At 42.5% G+C, this 20,215-nt stretch overlaps 1 protein-coding gene across 2 annotated transcripts; it reads left to right on the forward strand.

Annotated features, from left to right (window-relative positions):
- Positions 1-11,908: 11,908 nt before the first annotated feature.
- Positions 11,909-17,595, forward strand: LOC145439802 (MAP kinase-interacting serine/threonine-protein kinase 1-like). Of its 2 annotated transcripts, none has more exons than XM_080317437.1 (8): positions 11,909-12,491; positions 13,008-13,273; positions 13,333-13,616; positions 13,678-13,834; positions 14,705-14,865; positions 14,929-15,236; positions 15,299-15,446; positions 15,903-17,595. In XM_080317437.1, the coding sequence occupies exons 2-8, from the start codon at positions 13,207-13,209 to the stop codon at positions 16,293-16,295; spliced, it is 1,518 nt and encodes a 505-aa protein (XP_080173563.1). In that variant the 5' UTR covers positions 11,909-12,491; positions 13,008-13,206; the 3' UTR covers positions 16,296-17,595. The 2 variants fall into 2 exon arrangements, with proteins under 2 accessions (XP_080173563.1, XP_080173562.1); XM_080317436.1 differs by having other exon boundaries at positions 11,909-12,455.
- Positions 17,596-20,215: the final 2,620 nt, after the last annotated feature.

Below are 20,215 nucleotides of genomic sequence, written 5' to 3' on the forward strand. Positions count from 1 at the left end.
TTCTTCGAAACGAAGTGATATGATGCGCGATAGGCTGCGATGCCAACAAGGAGGCCGACTGATGCCACTAAAGCTACGGTATACCTTTGTCACCAGGCAACGGCTCTTTGTGATCGATGGGCACAAAAAGAGTGAAGTACATATTAATGAAGTGAAGCTGCTAACGCTGAATTGTTGCAATTTCAAATTCGGTCGCGAGGGATTTAAACTTTCGAGAGAGCACCCACTGTTATTATTTCAAGAAATGTTTAAATTAAAGCATTACCGTTGTCTTTGACAATCGCTACTCAAGTGATTCAACCTGTGTTTGTGATCTCAATGTCATTATGAGCCTATGGCATAATTTACTTGCTGAAAATATTCTAGCTTCAACCACATATTTCACAGGCAGATATCCGCGTCTTATCTGATATCGCGGAGAGCCGGATGTATGCACTATACATGTTTGATAGCAGTATCACAGCACTCCTGTATACTTTCCAGTGGTGTTTTAATGTCATTTCACTTATACCTAGAGATTGTCGCTGCCGCGGGCTATGCATCCGCATAACGACAGTCCCTAGATGCAACGTACGTACTGAAATGAAGTCTACATAATATGTGATCCACCTGCCTTTAGGACAGTACGGCCTGTGTCACTCCCTTCGCGAATGAGGGGTGTAGTAGTTGACAGCTGCAAGCAGAATAAAACAACACACAGCGATATTCCAACGTCCAGTGGACATTTATCACTGGTTCTAAAGAATAATTAGTAGCTAGGGCAACATACCTACATAAAATAGGTCTATTAGGGCTCTTCAAAAATGACTTTTTTTCTCAAATCGCACTGGCTACTTGATAAAATTGTTCGGTTACCTAATTTAAGCCTACACACAAAATTTGGTTCAATTCCAGCCAGTAACCACTTTGCTACAGGAGAAGAAAGTTTCTATTTATTATATAAAAATAAATGATAAAAAATTTGAAAATTTTCTGTTCACCCCATGAAAGTGTTAGGCTGTCTATGGAAACTATGCTCACCAAATTTGGTTCAATTCCAACCAGTGGAAGCGGAGTTATTGCCGTCGAAAAATTCGGGTTTGAATAAAATAGTATTTACGGTGACCGATTCTTTGTTTATTTATTATAGTTCTGCTTACCGTAAATACTATTTTATTCAAACCCGAATTTTTCGACGGCAATAACTCCGCTTCCACTGGTTGGAATTGAACCAAATTTGGTGAGCATAGTTTCCATAGACAGCCTAACACTTTCATGGGGTGAACAGAAAATTTTCAAATTTTTTATCATTTATTTTTATATAATAAATAGAAACTTTCTTCTCCTGTACCAAAGCGGTTACTGGCTGGAATTGAACCAAATTTTGTGTGTAGGCTTAAATTAGGTAACCGAACAATTTATCAAGTAGCCAGTGCGATTTGAGAAAAAAAGTCATTTTTGAAGAGCCCTAAGGTCTATCGGTGTCTATACGGCGATGAATAGGTGGAAAGGACAAATCAATTAATGTCACACTCCATGACCCTATGACGTAGCATTACGCATCGCTGACTCAAGTTATCAGATTTGGACGACTAGATAATTCTAGTTGTCTAATTAGTAATTGGACTATAGAGCAAAATGCCGGTAATCTAATGCTAATCTAATTTGTGAAATGTTTCTATGCTTTAATTTTTTAAAGTCCAATCTAATTTCTGGTTTTAAAGTAAATGCTACAGGGGGACTGGTCTTATAATGCGAAACGAGCCAATCATGCGGTACAGACATTTGCTATTCTCATTCTCATAAGAATGAACTATAATTTGATATGAACGGAACTTGGTTCAAGGTACATTTTCCATGTTTTCGCGAATTCACGAATTCTAATTCCAATCTAATTTGGAAATAACTGTGTAGAGCAGGGGTCGGCAACCTTTTGATAGTCACGGGCCAAATTTCGAGTGCACAACATTTTGGCGGGCCGGAATTTTTCTTAATACTATATTTAACGCTCACGTCGGTATATTACCCTACAATGCTGCAATCTCAATCATACAAATCAGAAAAAGAGAAAACACATGTATTTACACTTCAACAACGCAGGATAAATGTAACACTTGGCGCAGCTTACTTTGTGAAAGGATTTCAACTTCTGGTAACGAGTCAGATGAAGCAAGAATCAGACCATGTTCTAAATGGGCGTAGGAATACGTGATCTTATCTTGCTCTTCGTGAATTTCGTTGTTGAAAACTATTGTTCACATGCGTATACGTGCTACCAAAGGTCGATGCCATTTCTTTTGCATTGTTGGTCAAGCTGGGATGAAGACCCATATCAAGAACGTAGTCTTTGTCAAATTCATTCAGCGATATGCTCTTTGTATGAAATTTGTCATTCAATTCAACTGCATCGCATTTCAAATGGGCCCATTTGAAATGTTCTGGTAATGGTATTGGCGTCCACATCAAACGGAGTGAGTAGTCAGAATTTATTTTGTACAGAACGAATGTCGGAACAGCGAGTGGAAATTCAGTAATTAAATTTCGTATATCACAGTTACAAATGTATAGTGCTGGAACTAGGTTTACTCTCCTCCAGTATAGGAAAGTGAGCATAATTTTCTTTGTACTGTTGACTTTCCCAGAGTCGCAGTTTTGTTTCGAATGCGTCTCAACATTTCATGTATTTAGTTGTTTCCCCCTGAAGTTGCAAATTCAATTTGTTTAGATGTGACGTTAAATGTACTACGGAAGCAAGATTATATACCCATTTGCGATGACAAGATTATGAGTCGGCGATGTTAGTATTTTCAAGGAAAGTTGCTATTTCATTTCTCAGTTCATACACTCGTGCAAGCATAGCTTCTCGACTTTGCGCGAACATGGCAAATATACAAGACATCGCCATATTGATGCTCTGCTTGTAGTAATATCTGAGGTAGGCTAACTGTCGGTGATTCAGTTCGTGAGACAAAATAAGCTTTCACCATTGTGTCCAAAACGCTATCCAGGTTTGTTGTCTTGGCGTAAAATGTCTTATGATGAATTAAACTAAAGATGACTAAAATACGGAGGCTAATTATCTATAATGAAACAGGGAAAGTTTGAGATTTTGTCATTGCGTCTGAGCAGAGGAACGGCACCTTTATTGTCGCCCCATATCTGAGTGGCAAACCCTTAAAAAAGTATGGTATACCTTCGGTTGCGCGATACACCCGCTTGATAAGCACTGGTCTAGTCTACTCTACAGACATTCTCCATCTCCTACTTTTAGTACGAGATAGGCTACTAGTCGACCGCCTTCGTACCAGTTTTATGGCGTAACAATAGGCTAATACGACGTAGGATACCTTATATCCAGGGTTGCCATACCGTCCTTATTTCTAAGATTTGTCCTTATTTTGAAGGGTAACGTCTCAGAAAACTCAACTGTCCTTATTTCTAAGAAATGTCCTTATTTTTGACTTGCGTCCTTATTTTGTCTTAATTTCAACCACTACAGAACTTCGATCGTTTTTCTCTGGTATCTGTGTTGCATATTATTCTAAAATTATGCTGTTGAGTCGGGATTTTATGATATCATAAATGAAAGAAACGCTCCTGTCGTACACGCAACAAGATTTGACTTCTTGCTGGTGAGATAGCTATAGGGCAGTGAGTGGTGGTAGAGCAGTTTCGTCTGTACCAAACCACCGCAGCGGATGTCATTTTAGCAGTAAACAGCAGTACCAGGTTCCTGCTCTTTGGTCTACAGCAGAATAAGATCAAGCTGTGGGAAAGGCAGCATATATTGCGTAGTGCAAAAGGCGCAGTGCAGTCGACACATTGGTTAAACAGTAGTTGATAAATTTATATAAATTATATTGCACTTGCGCATATAGTGTTAGCTTCTAATAACGCTAAATCTGATTAGTTAAAACGAGCAGGCGTAAAAACGATTTTCCGTGACGAGAGAGAACGAAGCTTGAAGGCGAGTGTTTCGCACATTGCAATATCTGCAATTGTGACATTAATCTGGAGGCCATGGGAAAGACCGCTATTTTAACTATCATTGGTACCCTAAAACACAAAAAGCGTGTCATAATAATTAATTTGAGCCAGTCGATGAATAGTTTTTCCACTAGTCGATCAATTCCAACGGCCAAAGACTACAAGGCAGCTGCTGCAGAGGGTATCTGGGTATTCTATACAGTCAAATACCAGCAATCATTCCTCGCCGATTGCACATCGCAATTGTTCAAAGCAATATTCCCCGATTCCAACATCGTAAATAAGTTTTCTTCGGCCAGGACCAAAACTGCAAGCATTGTTACTGGAATTCTTGCTCCACACGCCCAAAAAATGATTTGGTCTAAACTTGGTGTAGAACCTTTGTCAATCTTGGTTGACGCCTCTAATCACAACGAGATGAAGAAGTTTGGTTTATCACCCTGTGGAGGGGGGTCAAGACCAACGTTTTTTTTTTTGGGGGGGGGGGGGCTGACGAAGTGATGTTTCGGCCCTGAGTGAAGGTAAACCTAGACCTGAGCTGTCGTGAGATCCATGAAGCACTTCTTAATAACAAGGTGTTGCAGATTGTAATACGAAGTATGTACAAAAACGCTTTTTTCATGCTAATCTAACTTTTTCGACTGTCCTTATTTTTGGGTCGATGTCGATGGCAACCCTGCTTATATCGGAGAAATGCCGCAGTCTTTCCAAGCAGTGCTGCACTGCAGATTGGAACTCATTACGAAACCGCGGGCCGTATTCTTGTGGTAACTAATTATTTCGTCGCGGGCCGGACGATTTCGCTTGGCGGGCCTGATCCGGCCCGCGGGCCGTAGGTTGCCGACCCTTGGTGTAGAGTGTAGCTATAATTCTAATTCTACTGAAATTAAAAAAACACTTCATATTTCACAAGCACGTCACAATGCTGCAAATGTTGTACGGAACTGCTTCCAAGTAGCCTACGACTTGTATACGACCAGCAGTTATGTCTAGGGTCGCATTTAAAACAATGGTTGTTTGAAACTTTAAAAAAAAATTGTGTTTTTTTTAAGTTGTAAAATTGTGCCATAATTGTGTAAATACTTTTCAAAAAACGTTTTGTATGAGCCTACGGTCTATTACCACCCGCGATAGCCGACGTATATCGATATGGGATGGTTAGAAGTGCTTGGAACCCTCGGCTCAACAGTTATAATACAGATATTTCATCAAAGGAACTATATTTACCCTATATTTTCAATTGTCAATGTCAATCCACTATGGCGTCACAATGAATATCCGTGACGTCATGGCTTGTAAAACATTAAAAAAACATTTTTTAAACAAGGACCTTGTTTTAAACATATTTGTTTTAAATTGATTTTTGTTTCAAATGCAACCCTAGTTATATCAGAAAGCTAAGAAGACTCAAAATAGAATTTGTTAATTTTCTACAGTACAAAGTTATCAATGTTTGGTAACATATTAGTTTAGGTTTCTTTAAAAAAAATCTAACAACTAAATTCAAGTCAATTGTTTTAACATAACTTCGCCTCGTAGAAAATTCAATTGAGCCATGCGTAATGGCAGCAATGAAGGAAGTCTCCAATATTTGCTTTTGAGTTGAACAGATTTGTCGTAATCACATTTTGGGTTAATGGTACCCGGCTCGCGGCGTTGTTTTTGGAGTTTTACCGGTCCGCGAGGTCAAAAAGGTTGAGAACCACTGATATAAAGAAGATCGGTTTGGTGTAGTGTGTGACCAAACTGACCATTGACCTATGACGATAGATGTCGAAGCACCATGATCATTGATTAGTATGGCAATTTTTGCAGCATCTGCAATTTTTTTTACAGCTTCCGGGAGCTTCCTAAATAACCAGAATTTATGTATTATGGTGTTTTAAGCTGTTAGAAGAAGTTTTTATTCTCCAGTTTGACGGACGCCCAGGCGAGAGCCCTGATAATTACATTTTCACTGGGTCCCCTTTTCAGTCACCAACATTGAGTTTTGCTGCAATGACTTGGGTGAAGTGTGCAGACCTAGGGGCTCTGGGTATGGTATTTGACTTGTTTTATGTTTGCTGGTTGACTTTTTGCTGAAAGTTATTTCCGCATTACGTTATTTTCTTGCAGGGTGCCGGTAAAACATGTGATTTTCGACAGACTCGCCAGGAAAAGTACCAAATATGATAGCTCTGCAGAAGCGAAATGCTGTCATGTAGGTTTCAAACCTAAAGAAAATAAATATGTATTCATGATCGATTGAATAGCGAAGAAATAACGAACAAACAGCAGATACCCCGCAAATTTTAAACTTTTCGAGTATCTCATACCCTAATATATCTAAAAAATTATAAATGCAACTTTTTACTGCAACTTTTATTAAAATGAAGCGCAACTTTCCAACGATTCAAGTGCAACAAAAACTTGCCCTATATTGTTTACTAAAACAACAATAACCTACGAAGCACCAGTTGGTTCGTTGGACGTCTTGTTATTACAACGTCATCACTTGGCTACGAATGCCCGCTGGATTCAAACAATGGAGAAGATACATAATACAGGCTATAAATGTATACGTCCGATATATACTGTAATTGGCCGCCGAAGAGGATTTTGCATGAGGTCATAGCTAAATCATAGGATAGTCTCGGCGTTGATTACTTTCATACCCCATCAACAGGCCTTTTTATTTTTGGATATTGGGTTTTATTTTTGGAGATTCTCCAAAAATAAGATTTGAAAACATCCAAAAATAAGCTTTTTTTGGATGATGTTTTTTCAAGTTTTTTAGTAAAATGCACGAGTCAGAGCAGTGCAAATACTGTTGAAACAACCAGGAAACTCAAAAACACACACAAAAACAGCATGTGTGTGCGGTCTCCAAAACGCTAAAAGTACTTCCACTCACTGGAAGGATCAGAGGCGACACGACAAGGGTTGAAGAGGCGGCATGGTATGAAATCGTGCGAGTGTGGTGCGGGCGGGACCTGTAACGCAGGCCGAATACCGCCACCTCTACAACAATAACATTCGTCCACACGATGATATATGGGACTGAATGGCTACCTCCAACGGCAACAGGACTTGATCCAGGAGAAGGAAAACTCCTCGGGGTTATAAACGATAAAGGTCCGGCCTGTGCACCTCCGCTGCAGTTGTAGTGGATCCAACTAATCGTCCTCGAGCGCATGGCCACAGAGCTGATCACCACCGTCACAAAGATTCAGGGACTTTGCCATCTGATCGTGGAGCATCAGGATGAGCTCAATAGCCTGGTCGAACGCCTTCGATCTCGGTGCCCATGCATCTGAGGACTGGGACAATGACACCCGCGGCAAGGAAGGTCCTCTGGTCAGAGGGTGCTGGGCTATCAAGTTCACTGAGTCACGCAATTTCGTGGAGGATCAGGGTGTGCACTGTGCAGTCCTCGACCTTCTCGAGAATATCGACGAAGAAGAGAAGCAGTCCACGTTTGAGGCAGCCAGGAGCCTTCCTTATAGCAGGGCTCATCGACGGCATAAAGAAAATTGAAGTTGCCGACAATGAACGCGGGTTCTGCCCTGTCTACCACACCAAGTGGCGCAACCTCATAGGCAGGACAGAACTTCTTGCTCTTTTAGATTCTAATAATATAAGCAAGAGTGATACATATATGTAAGCTACTTTATTTGCAGCTCAGTGAATTGATCGACAAACACCGGGGTGGGCTGTCGAACAAGTGGACACCCTAATAGATATCGAAGACCAATTCCAATCCATGTCTGTCCGATACAAAATGGACCTCACCTTCAAGCGCATTATTGACGAGTGACAGTTCTTTGGACCCACATGGCTCGATGTTTCCCACAAGTGCGACGGTCGAAGCCGATTTCTCGTAAATCAACTGGGAGAAAGGTCTCTTCCGGGCGTCACCCACTGATTTTTCTTTGGAGGGTATTCTCCAGGCCAAAGACTTTGTGACGAAAGTATTAGAAAGTTAGATCAAGATCACTGATGATGTCGATGTGTTGAAGAACATGAATACATGATAATAACATACTTTCGGTGAAGTTTTCTATGTAGTATTAGGGCTAAAAACACATTCATTTCTTATTTTTGGAGATTCTCCAAAAATAAAATTTGAAAACATCCAAAACTAAGCTATTTTTGTTATTTTTGGAGAAATCCAAAAATAAACAGGCCTGCCCATCAACCATCATGCATATAGGTGACATCATGTTCGTTTGCCTACTACCAAACTCGAAGTCGACTACGTGAAAAGTTTTATTTATCGCATTGCTCCTGTATAAAGACTTTCTACGCAGGACCGAAACAGCACTTCGTCAGCCCCCAAAAAACATTGGTCGTGGGCCCCCAATAGGGTGATAAACCAAACTCACGTAATCAGATTTACCGGTAGAGCTGAGTGAGGTGTCTTCGAAAATGTAGGGCCCGTAAATAATACTCAAACATCTTCGGGTAGGTCCGTTGGTATAATGACTTCGTTACACGATGTTATTTCGTGACCTTCTGTCTGACATGTGAAAATATATTGAAATCGCCCAAACGTACTAAACTAAAAGACGTACACGATTTCAAATTGGTATTTCTTCACTGGCAAATATTTTCCCTGTAGGACGGCCTTTTTCTTGCGGGGTTCAGCGTTCAGATTGCCGGGACAGAAACATTCGGCGCCAGCCATTCAGGGGAATTAAACAATAAATATATATGTATATCGAAGGTTTCGGTCAGCATAAGGGCAGTCCTTTTCGGCCAAGATTTTCTCGCTGCCGATCGTTCTGGCACACTTCTCGGAGTTGCATGTTACATGACCTAAAATCTAATATGTCTTGGTGCGTCGTGGCGCGGTAATGGCCGACGCCGAAATGCCTATTTTTGTATATCATGTGTATTTTTTTAGCGGAAGGGTATTCAATAACAAGAAATATGGCAACATTAAAACGCGAATAGCGCGATTTTTTTTTGAAAAAGTTGCATAAATATCCAAAAAAATAGTCTATAAAACATGTTAATTCACGAATTAATCTTGGGTCGCCTTCGAGCTCACCCCCCCCAATTGGGGGGTTTGGGGTGCGGCATTTACGGTCCTGCTCCTATGGATTCAACACGGAAAAGTAGCGATATCGTCCATATATGCTATAGCACTTATCGATGCGGGCTATTCATTTTTGTGGTGTTCTTTCATCATTGTCAGTGTACCTGTACGAGCCAAAATGTCTCTTTTTTACTTGAAGGTGTTTTATAGCTATGTCTTCGGACGATGCGCAGCTGTTATATCAACAAACCTCACAACGTTTCGACTTCTTCCTGTTTTTTCATAGTTAAGTCACAATTTCGTGACGTAAAGATAATTCTGTGTATGACCGTATGACTAGTATGAGTATTGAGTACCCAGAGAGTTGACAGTTTTATGACATTGACATGAGGCACATTTTAAAATGATATGTCATTTATACGGTTAAAGTTGCACCAGACTGCAGTCACCTCCGTGGAATTGTATACCCATAGTTTGTTTGGGTTGTATAAATTTTTGCCATGGACATTAACAGACGAGTTGTCAATTGAGCAAACAACGCAGTAAATATGGCGCTATACCTGAATCTTTCCCCTCGATAGTCTACCTATTCTCCCACCGCGACTCTGTGTACAGGCTACCCGGGACTTCCCCGTCAATGACGCTAGGTGTCGGAAGCGGTGCCTGTATAAAATGCAACTATCGCATTGCAGCAAATCGGGGTGTGCCAATATACCCGAGAATATCTGCATTCTGCATACTATCACGCACTATCATAATACGATTCATACATTCTACCTCTTCCCGGAAATTGAATTTCCAGACTGACTTGTCATCGCCTTGGTTTATCCATTCTATGTACTGTTGCCGTTGTGTTCATTGTTTGTGTTTTCAAACGTAGAATAATGAAGTTATTGATTTATGGACCAGATGCCCGGTCACCTCGCGACAGAATAGAAGCACTTTGCTCACATTTTGCTCAGCACGTCTGCAGAGAAATCTCTGCTCTTCATACCATTATGCTGCATGCATGATCGCGTGCGGATATGTATTGCGTATATCTTCATAAATAATGGATATATATCTATGGAATGACAAGTGTCACGTGAATGACCAATATTCCGAATAGTATACCATAACTAAACCATCAGAATGCAGCACGTGGTGTCAGGTTCAAAATTAGATGCTTTATCCTATATTTTGTTAAAGTCGATTGACGATACCAATGAATGTTTCGAAACTTACCTATAAACAATTTACCATACTATACCTATGGCCTTGATCCGATCCCGATGAATAAATTATTCCGATTAATCGTTCAGTTATCGTGTGGAATATTTTCACACTATATTTGTATTCATCTACACTCGCGAATATTCTAGATGCCCCTGATGCTAATTTCAGAAGTGTCCTCTCCGACAGGATGTGGCATCGATTCGACCGATCATTTCACCCGCTTCGTGCAATAACCGTTCTATTTGTTTGGATCACCACCATAGGTTGTAAAACCAACGCTCATATACTTGAGAAACTCAAGTTTGGCGATTATGAACAGTGCACCTAGTTAGGTATTGGCCAGCGCGTGACAGGTTTCATTATTATTCAGGTCACCTGCTTCAACTATCATATGGCAACATGTTGCAACGTTCACAAATTTGATTGCGCTGTACAGAACCAGATCGGATATTCTGAGCAATATAGTCCCGCAGGAAAAATACCGCCGGAAAAGATATCTCTCCTGTGTATATTTCCATATGCGCGCGATTGGCCGCATACTTTTGGCTTAATAGAAATATTATATTTAGCGTACATTTCTGCCACGTCCACCAATTTTATCAGCAGAGCCGTATTGTCAGATGATATTCGTGAGTCTTATTCGTTTCTCATGAAGAAGAGCCAGCATTCGTCAACTGATAGCCGTCCGGTGTCGTCATACGTAACTGAGTCTTTGTCCTAATTGTATTGGATACATATGTAGGCACAAAAGCTGATTAAAGGAATTAATCATAAAGCCGCATAAGGGTAATTTTAGAATCGGCATCATCTCATTGGATTCGAAGATCATGTCAATAGGCTTTCACGAAAAGGCGATCAATTTTATGTTACTTCTCTTTGAAGCTTAAAAATACCAATGAATGGCTTTTAATGAATCAATATTTCCTAGTAACGCAACGCAACTCACTCACAAGTATAAAATTCACGTTGCATTTGTGTACGTATGTAGCAACATTAAAAGTGATTTCGAATTACCACGCGGCTCGCACAGCACACATGCCACTCTTGACACATTGATGTGTTGGTGATGGTGATATGTGCGAATTGCGACAATGCTTGTGGCACTCGCTTCTAAACTGCGTGCATCTGGATGACTTTTTCCCGTGAACGTTTACACGTATTGTCCCGACGCTCCATAATCACCGAGTTCCGTTTCCGGAAATATGGTCAACGGCGTGTTAACCGACTTGCAACGGGCACGATGCGTGTTGGAATGCATTCGCTGCAGACAACAACATCACGTCCCACGAGACTGCACACCGAGGCTTTGTTTAACCGTGCCTGCGCAGGTCATATCGGTTTAAGAACATCGCGACTCAGTCGAGTTTGAGATGGGTTCGATACGTTACGAATTTTTGAGTTTTGAAGCCGTTGAAGGTCATACAACAAAGGACGGTTTCAGGAATGCAGGCCAACACAGTATTTCCTAAGTTAAACGTGACCAGAGGCATGCTACACCCATTAAACGCCCGGATTTTTTTGATAAACAACTTCGGCTGCTTCTTGCCACGTCACAACAGCTCGCGCACGCAATTCGCTCATACATTTGCAGATGCGCTGCCTCAGTCGGCGAGAGAACTACCGAGCTGGTGTTCTGTTATTCGGTGCATTGGTAGATGGTGTGCATTAAGTTAGTAACTTGATAGTTGGAGTGGGAGTAATAAAACGACTGTGCTTTCAGAGGAACTGGCTTTGTTTACAATTCAGAGATAAAACTGACGGTAGATCGAGTTAGCGACGCGCTGAACAAAGAAACAACAGGAAAAAGACGCACCATACAAAAAAGAGGCACACTCATTCTAAAAGGATCATAAAAGAGACAGGAACAATACGCGCAGTGACGATACATATTGACGAGACCGTTCTGCAGCAGGCCAGTCGCTAGATTTGGAAAGACGCAGACTGGTGGTTGCCGAGTTTTTTGGCTTGGTGCCTTTGTATGGCTGAAGAATGTTACTGTGACGAAACCATTTAGTTTGGAAGAGACATTTTCGTCTTGGCGAACTGCCTTGTCGACCACACCGGCTACTATTATTGGATCACTGTTGAAGGACCGTTTGAATCGGACTCGCTATTCCATCATAAGTTCAATTTTGTATAAGCAACGTGGAAAGTGTTGATATCTTCGTTCCTTCGGAAGCTATCGTGTATGTTTATGCTGAAGGGAATATAAATCAACTGCAAGATTTCACTGTGAAGCAAGAAGTTTTAGATGGTGAGCGATCTTCATACCGCAGTATCCGTTGCTAAGGTGGATAGTATTTGGCGTTACTTTGAAAATTACCCTTGTGTTGAACTGTAATTTTCGTTGTGTTCCACTGCATGATAGTTGCGTCGAACAGACACTGGAACTGTTTCTTTCGGGTTGCCGAGATAATATTTTTACGGTTGATATTAGCGTTCATCTGACGCGCTGCAGTTGATTGCTGATTGCCAGCGGTACGACTGTGTTGAGCCGCTGTTGCGTCAGCCTGTTGAGATCGTTCGAGAATGTTCCGGGGTTGACATCATTCGCTACACGTACCGACATTTGATGCAACCTAGTTTCGGCGTTGTGCAAATACGAATTATATTTCGTCATGTGCGATATCAATGGCGATATATTTAGCGCGATGATCAATGTGCGCGCTTCGTCCGCTCGGCCGTCAGGATCTATTTCGAGATTCTGTAAAATTCCATGCGAAGACAATGGATTGTTAGAGACACAATGTTGCGCGCTCCCGTTGCAAAGATAGACCCTTCTAATTGCGTTTTAATTTATCTTCAGTGCAATACCTACCTCGTCGGCTTCGTTAGTAGGAAGGGCTATCAAAGGAAGACAACACATTACGCACGCACGCAATCATATCCTACCAACGCATTACCGTTGTTACACGCTTGAAGGGGCTACCATCATCAGCTTGACACTGTCCTAACCGAAAGGCCACTTTTGAAAACTTTGAAGTCGATTTTTTATTGTCTATAACATGAGAGAACGCTCCATGGGGATACACGACGAAGCCGTCATTACCAAAGAAGAAGGGGTCTCCTATGGTAAGCGACTGCAATAACATCAGTGATTAGGATATGAATATATCTCAATACATTTTTAGGAGACACCGAAGAGCTTTTGCGGCAAGCCATCGCGACGCAAATGAAACTTAAAGGTGTAGCCAGCAACCCAATTGATATATCGCAAACCAACCGAAATCAATTCGCGGCACAGGAAGCGCGGCAGCGCAGACGCAAGAAGAAACGTACGCGCGCGGCAAATAGCTTTTGTACTGGTACTTTTGAAGATCTTTACGATGTCGACGATGAGTTGCTTGGCGAGGGCGCGTACGCCACTGTATGGACTTGTCACAATAAATTCACTCGGAATGAATACGCTGTGAAGGTGAGTTGTTCGTGATTTTCCATTCGTGGTTGAATGTCGCTGATTCGAATCGGATGTTCAGGTAATTGACAAGAACCTGCCGGGTCACAGCCGGGCTAAAGTCTTCAAGGAAATTGAATTGCTGAAGATGTGTACCGCCAACCCGAACATTCTTCAACTAATCGAATATTTCGAAGACGGCACCCGATTTTACCTTGTTTTTGAGAAGATGTACGGAGGTGATTATCGTTACCGTTTTTCGGCCTGAATTTTTCGACTTGTTTTGCTTCGAGCGGTGTCGAGTGTCGCCTGCGCGAATATTCATTCTCGTATTCTCTTCATTGCGAGGCCTCGAGCAGCTAGCTATCATGTGATATTTCGAGAGGAGAAACGCGTTTTAAGTTGAGAAGACCCAGCAATACGCTCGGCGTCGCAGGAAGTGGCGTGATGTAGGATTCGCTTGGTTGCGTTCGAATGACGCGAGATTACATCACGAATCGTGCTTTGTTACGCAGTTTGCAACGATAAAATTAGAAATCGTACGATATCTCGCTGGTTTCTAAGCGTAATTGCGAATCTAGATTTGCGCAGGAGACTAGTTTAATATTGCTTTTGGCGTCGCAAGCCTAGCTTGATTATCTGGCGTGATTGTGAATCTCGGTATGCTGCGCACGTCACGTATTTGTGCTTTTTGGAGTCGCAAAACCTAGCGCTACCTCGTTAAAGCGTCGCTAAAATTTTGTGCATTGTGTACGGACGTTGTCGGCTTGTTCGGTGCCGATGTTTAGATGTAAGTTGATTAAAGATTTGACGAATTCCGTTGTTGACGCGATCATGTTTGGACTGAATAGAACCCCGTCTGTTTTTGGAGCGGATGCGAGAGAGTGCGGCCGGAGAGAATGTAAGAAAGAAACGACTGCGCGCGCAGAGTGAGACGCTAGCGGCACACACACGCTCTGTTGTTTTTCTATCGCCAGCTCTTGAATCGCGTCTGCAAAATCGCGACGTTTCGCAGCAATCTTGTTGACCGAGTTCAATCGATTTGCTGGGCCCACCGCTCTTTGCGTTTATCCAGACTGCGTTTGCTAATCCGCCCTCGTTTATTTCAGGTACGCTCCTCCACCGAATTGAACAATGTGCGCATTTTGACGAATCCGAGGCTTCTCGAGTTGTAAGGGACATTGCTAACGCGCTAGTGTACCTTCATGACAGAGGCATTGCCCACAGGGATTTGAAACCTGCGAATATTTTGTGCGAAAACTCTGATAAGGTACAGATTTTGTCAATGTGCTTTTATTGTTGAAATGTGTCTAACCTATGGTTCTATTGGCAGGTGTCTCCTGTTAAAATCTGTGATTTCGATTTGGCGTCTGGCTGTCGCAGTAGCCTGAGGGATCCTGTGCTAACGCCAGAGCTGTCTTCTCCTGTGGGGAGCGCCGAGTATATGGCGCCTGAAGTTGTGGACGCTTTCGTGTTCGAAGATACTATATCGTACGACAAGAGATGTGATATTTGGAGCTTGGGAGTTATCACGTACATCATGCTCAGCGGCAGGCCTCCTTTTGTCGGGTCGTGTGGAGAAGATTGTGGTTGGGACGTCGGAGAAGCGTGTCGCACTTGTCAAGAAACCTTGTTTGCAAGGTTTGTTCGGAAATAGCTCTGCCGATTGTTGCACAGTATTGTGAAAAATGTATTTTCTACAGTATTAAAAGTGGGGAGTACAGTTTCCCAGAAGAACAGTGGGCCGGCGTTTCTGAGGATGCCAAAGACTTGATTACTCACCTTCTTGTCCGCGACAGAATGGCGAGGTACTCGGCCCGCGACATCATGGAGCACCCGTGGATCAAAGGGGTAGGTTTCAAATTCTTTTTATCTTGAACAGGCGTCTGTTAACGCTTTGGTTGTAATATTTGGTTGTATTGGGATTCTAGTCATAAACGGGCATCTATGTTTTCCTTATAGCAACATAAATTTCAACTTGTTACATGTTGTAGTAACGATGTATGTTTAGTATTAAACATCTGTTGGAATGGATGAGAAATCGTCAAATTAGTCATAGTGCATGAGTAAGCAATGGAACCAAATATTCTATGCCAATGTTTTGCTTGTATAACTGAAAACTGCGCCAAGTAGAAGTGTAAGTAGTCTAAAATGAGTAAGCAGTGCACAAGTAGGCAAATCCTACTTGAGTGCTCTGAAAAAGTAGAAGCACTTCGTTACCGACCACCTTCAGGATTACCAAGTGAGGATGAACTATAAGATGGTGAACTATATCCTGTGGTCTTATTCGCAACTGTTCCTTTTTAGGCTGCTCCGGAGACGCCCCTTTCCACCCCTTCACTGTTAGCGCGACGCGACTCGTCTGCCCACGATCTGACCCAGTTCGCCGCACACGCGGTCGCCTTTGAACGCAACATGCGACTAGCTCAGCCTGGAAAATCTCAGCTGGCCGCGAGACGCGACGCGTCCAAGATCAGCAGCAGCAGCGGCGACGAGAGCGAGAGTTCTTCCGCGATTTTCACCATCAGCGGAGGCTCGGAATATGACATGACAGAGTTGTCCGCGGGTTCTGAAGATTCGCCGCCTGTACTGGTGCCCACTACGATGTGTGGCGCTATGGCTCGATTAGTATCGTCGGCGGCAGACGCCGTGTCTACAAAGCTTGGTTTTGGGCTGCCTGGACCGTCTGTAGCGCAGTGAAAAAAGCAGCCTACCCCCCAGTTTGAATCGAATTTATCTTTTATCAACGCTTTCTCTCGTTAAGGGGCATGTATCATAGAGTGGCTGCTACTACTAACTTTGAGGTTAGCGGAGTACTCCGCAAAAGCACATTCCTCGTACGTCATGATATGTGAGTGCGGTGACAATATCTCTCGTGGTGAAATGCATTATATTGAAGTGTGCTGCTAGCGGGCGGCGCTATTTTTTCGTGTTATTGGGCACCATCTCACAGCTATAAAGCTTGCCAGGCTTTCTCCTCTCGGTACTTTGACGTTTTGTAATCATCCTTGTTTGTATCCCGGGGATTTTTTTCCTTGTAGTTTCTACACGCCCTCGGCGTTACGGTTACGGGCGCCGCAGCAACCCAATCCCGCCAAAATCTTGACACTTACTTTTGTTGGATATGGTATTTTTTTCCCTTGTCCGTTTTCTATACCTTTTACGATATAAATATGGCTTCAACGGTTTTGTTTTGTTATTCGCCACTGGTGCTTTGTTTCTTAACGTTTCATCACCCCCTCTCACCTACAAAGACTCGCGCTGTGTTGTAGCACTTTTCGACGGGTTCTGGCTGGGTGTGCCGAGTTACCGGTCCGTGTAATGCGCTTATCAGTTCTGACCGTCGCCCCCCCCCCTCGTTTGCGTTGTTTGTGCACTGTGCCGTCTGAGAGATGATATTCCTACTTTTCAGTATTTTGTTAACGGTGACATTATCGCTTTGGATTGCTTGCGAGCGATTGGTGGTGTTGCGAATTGTACACGGTGGTTATTGGTGTCCTGTTTTTATTGCTAGTGTAAGAGTTTCCCCTGCGATGCACCGAAGAATTTATCTAAGAATGATCATATTTGAGATGCGTAGCATCCGACGTTTTGTCACTGCGACCACCACCTAAGTGCCATTGATACCACCTCGGAAGCATGTCTATTGTTAGGTGACTGGCTTTTTTTCGGTTTGTTTTGTGTGTCGACATTGTTCCTGAATATCTTCCCTGAGAGTTTATTTGAGCGCTTGCTCGCATTAGTTAGATATTTGCAATATATTGTCTTCTCTCGTTGTACACTTGGAGAGAATTCTAACATGCATGGTCGGATAGTTTCGATGTTATATTTCGGGTTGGTTCCAACTCTTGGTAAACGCGATGCTCGGCCGCGGAGTGACGTGGTTGAAAATGCCGTCTCGGGAGGTCAAAGCATCATGATTTCACTTGACTTTGAGCCATTCTGTTTTCGAAAGATATGCCTTAGCGATTCTCGGCTGAATAAACAGACATGATCTATACTTTTGTGTTTTGTTTCTGCGTTGCTGCGCGCGTGGTCGTGAGTGGTACTCGTGAGAGGGTATCCAGATTGATACGTTATGAATTCGATGGGCGCTGTTAGGATTGGGTAAGTGGCGTAGTGATAGCAGTGATTCGTAGCTGCGGCGACTCATTCCGAGGCTTGCGATGCCCGTGAGCTATTAAAGAATGATCTGAGCCATGATTCAGCATCGCAATTATCGGCATTATACATCTGCGCGCTGCAGCTTGCGATTCGCGATGTGTCAGTGCGAACGGGACGAGCAATTGAGTATGCGTCTGTCACCACTGTGTCAGTCGGGAATATTGATTGGTTACTACTTGCAGCAATCGCTGAAGCTCGATGTATGAATAACATGTATTTGCATATGCGTACGAGACGAGAGCAAATTGTAAGGATAACATTCACTTGTTGGTGATATCTAGGGCAAGTTTTTGTTGCTATTAAATCCGTGGAAAGTTGCATTTATTTTCGAAAAAAGTTGAAAAGTTGCAGAAGTTGCATTTTGACCACATTTTGCTCGGTTGACTAAAAAAAGGTCAATTTTCCGGCTCAGCTCCCGAAATACCCGTCAAAGCGTTATTTCGGTGCTGATTTACGGTGTTTCAGTCGAATTTGGCCGTGTATTTCACCAAAATCGAAAATACTTTCATGAAAAATCGAGAAAGTTGCAAAAAGTTGCATGGAAAAAATGGACAAAAGTTGCACTATAAGATTCCTTCAAACTGCTTAAAACAGCATTCTACATATCTTACGAGTATTTAGGAAGCTGTAAAAAAAGTTGCAAAAGTTGCAAGAACTTGCCCTCCAAAATTAGGGCAATTGCATACTAGCGAATGCCTTGGTTATAGCGGATTATTGGAGACATAAGTTTGTTCCATCATTTCAAAACATCGCAAGAATGCGATAAAATGAAACGATGAAATGAGTGGAAACGACTGTGATACCTCCGTTCTCCATACATTCGCGGAGAAACAGTCGATATATCAACGTTTTTGTCTGAACATCAGATAAAATGTGTTCAAACACCCGCCAAACGTTTTGGGAGGCAGTAGCGCCCGTAATTCACGCCGATGTTCCACTGCGCGGTACCGTCGGCTTGGTAATGACGTAAGCCATTTAGGCACCTATGGACAATTAGACATATACATATCGAAGTTTTCGGTCAACAAAGCGCTGTCCTTTTCGGCTCAGGTTTTCGGAAAACTACGTTTCGAAGTCCCGTGTCAGCCCAAACTGAATTATGTGTTATGCGTCGTGGCGCAATAATGGCTGACGCCAAAATGACTATTTCTATACATCATGCGTATTTCTTGAATAAGGGAAAGGAAAGGACGTAGTTTTATTTTTGTCCTTGATGTTGTTTGCGGCATAAATACACCGACTCATGATACAATACACACGATCTGTGCATATGCATAACATGAGTGCATGATGCATATGCCGCTGGACAAGGAAGTGGAGATATAGCCTTTATTTACGGCTCTCTAAATCATGCACCACCCCTCCATACTATCCCAGTAAAGCATGAGCGCCAAGCAGGGAAGTCATGGATACTCGTGTTACTAATCAGGTCTTTGGTCTGACCCGGCCGGGAATCGAACCCACGTCCTACCGAATAAGAAGCCGGACGCTTCACCATTACGCTTTCTTGTCGGTACCCAATGAGCAAGACATTTAGTGACACTAAAGCGCGTAAAGCGCGAAAAGAAATTGAAAAAGGTTGGAAAAGGTTTCAATAAATACTCTATAATTTATGTTCATTTGCGAAATAATTTTGGGCCCCTTTCAAGCTCGATCCCTCTCTAATTGGGGGTGCCCCAGTCACGGTCCTGCACAAAATGAATGAATCGAGCACAATGATCGCACAAACTGCGCGGTTTGGCGAGTCAGCTCGTAGTTGTCGCTCGCATTCGTCAAATGACACGTCTTGAACTTGAAGTCAAATCGAACATGTTTTCAGCCTTAATGTTACCTCACGAAGCTCTGAATCAGTTTAAAATTTGATGCTTTAAATATTTTATCGATGGACAAGTCCTCAACGTATTGCATCTTGAGATTAAAATATAAGTCCTCGCGGACCGGCACCAGTCCACGGACCGGCAGTTGAGAACCACTGTATTATCAGACGATTGGAGTGCCTCGTATCTTTTCATACTATCCCATCTGTACACAACTACTTGAAATATGGGAACGACGCAACCATTTTCAATTATCCACAACATAATCGGCGGTTCCATCATTTTTATCGTCTAAAGCAGTGGTTCTCAAACTTTTCTCGACACGGCCCCTTGGTGATAGTGAAAGATTTCACGCCCCCTAATCAACATATCAAACAACATTAGAAATAGCAACCAGAATGTTTTTAATCGCAACACATTGCTTGATGGCATGGAAGCTGTTATGGCTGTTGAGACACTTCTCAAGTTTGGAATTCGGGCTATACACAGAGCAATAATTGGGAGCTCCAGGTATAATGTGCGGAGCATGAGAAAACTTCCGGTTGAATATTTTGATAAACATAATAATGTGCAAGGGTAGCACGTATAGCACATAGATATTTTAGCGACTTTGGTGCTAATCTGTTTTAATACCCACTT

The sequence above is a fragment of the Botryllus schlosseri genome, chromosome 5, assembly GCF_051294905.1.
Source record: "Botryllus schlosseri isolate E-star chromosome 5, Bs_hap1, whole genome shotgun sequence".
Taxonomy (NCBI): domain Eukaryota; kingdom Metazoa; phylum Chordata; class Ascidiacea; order Stolidobranchia; family Styelidae; genus Botryllus; species Botryllus schlosseri.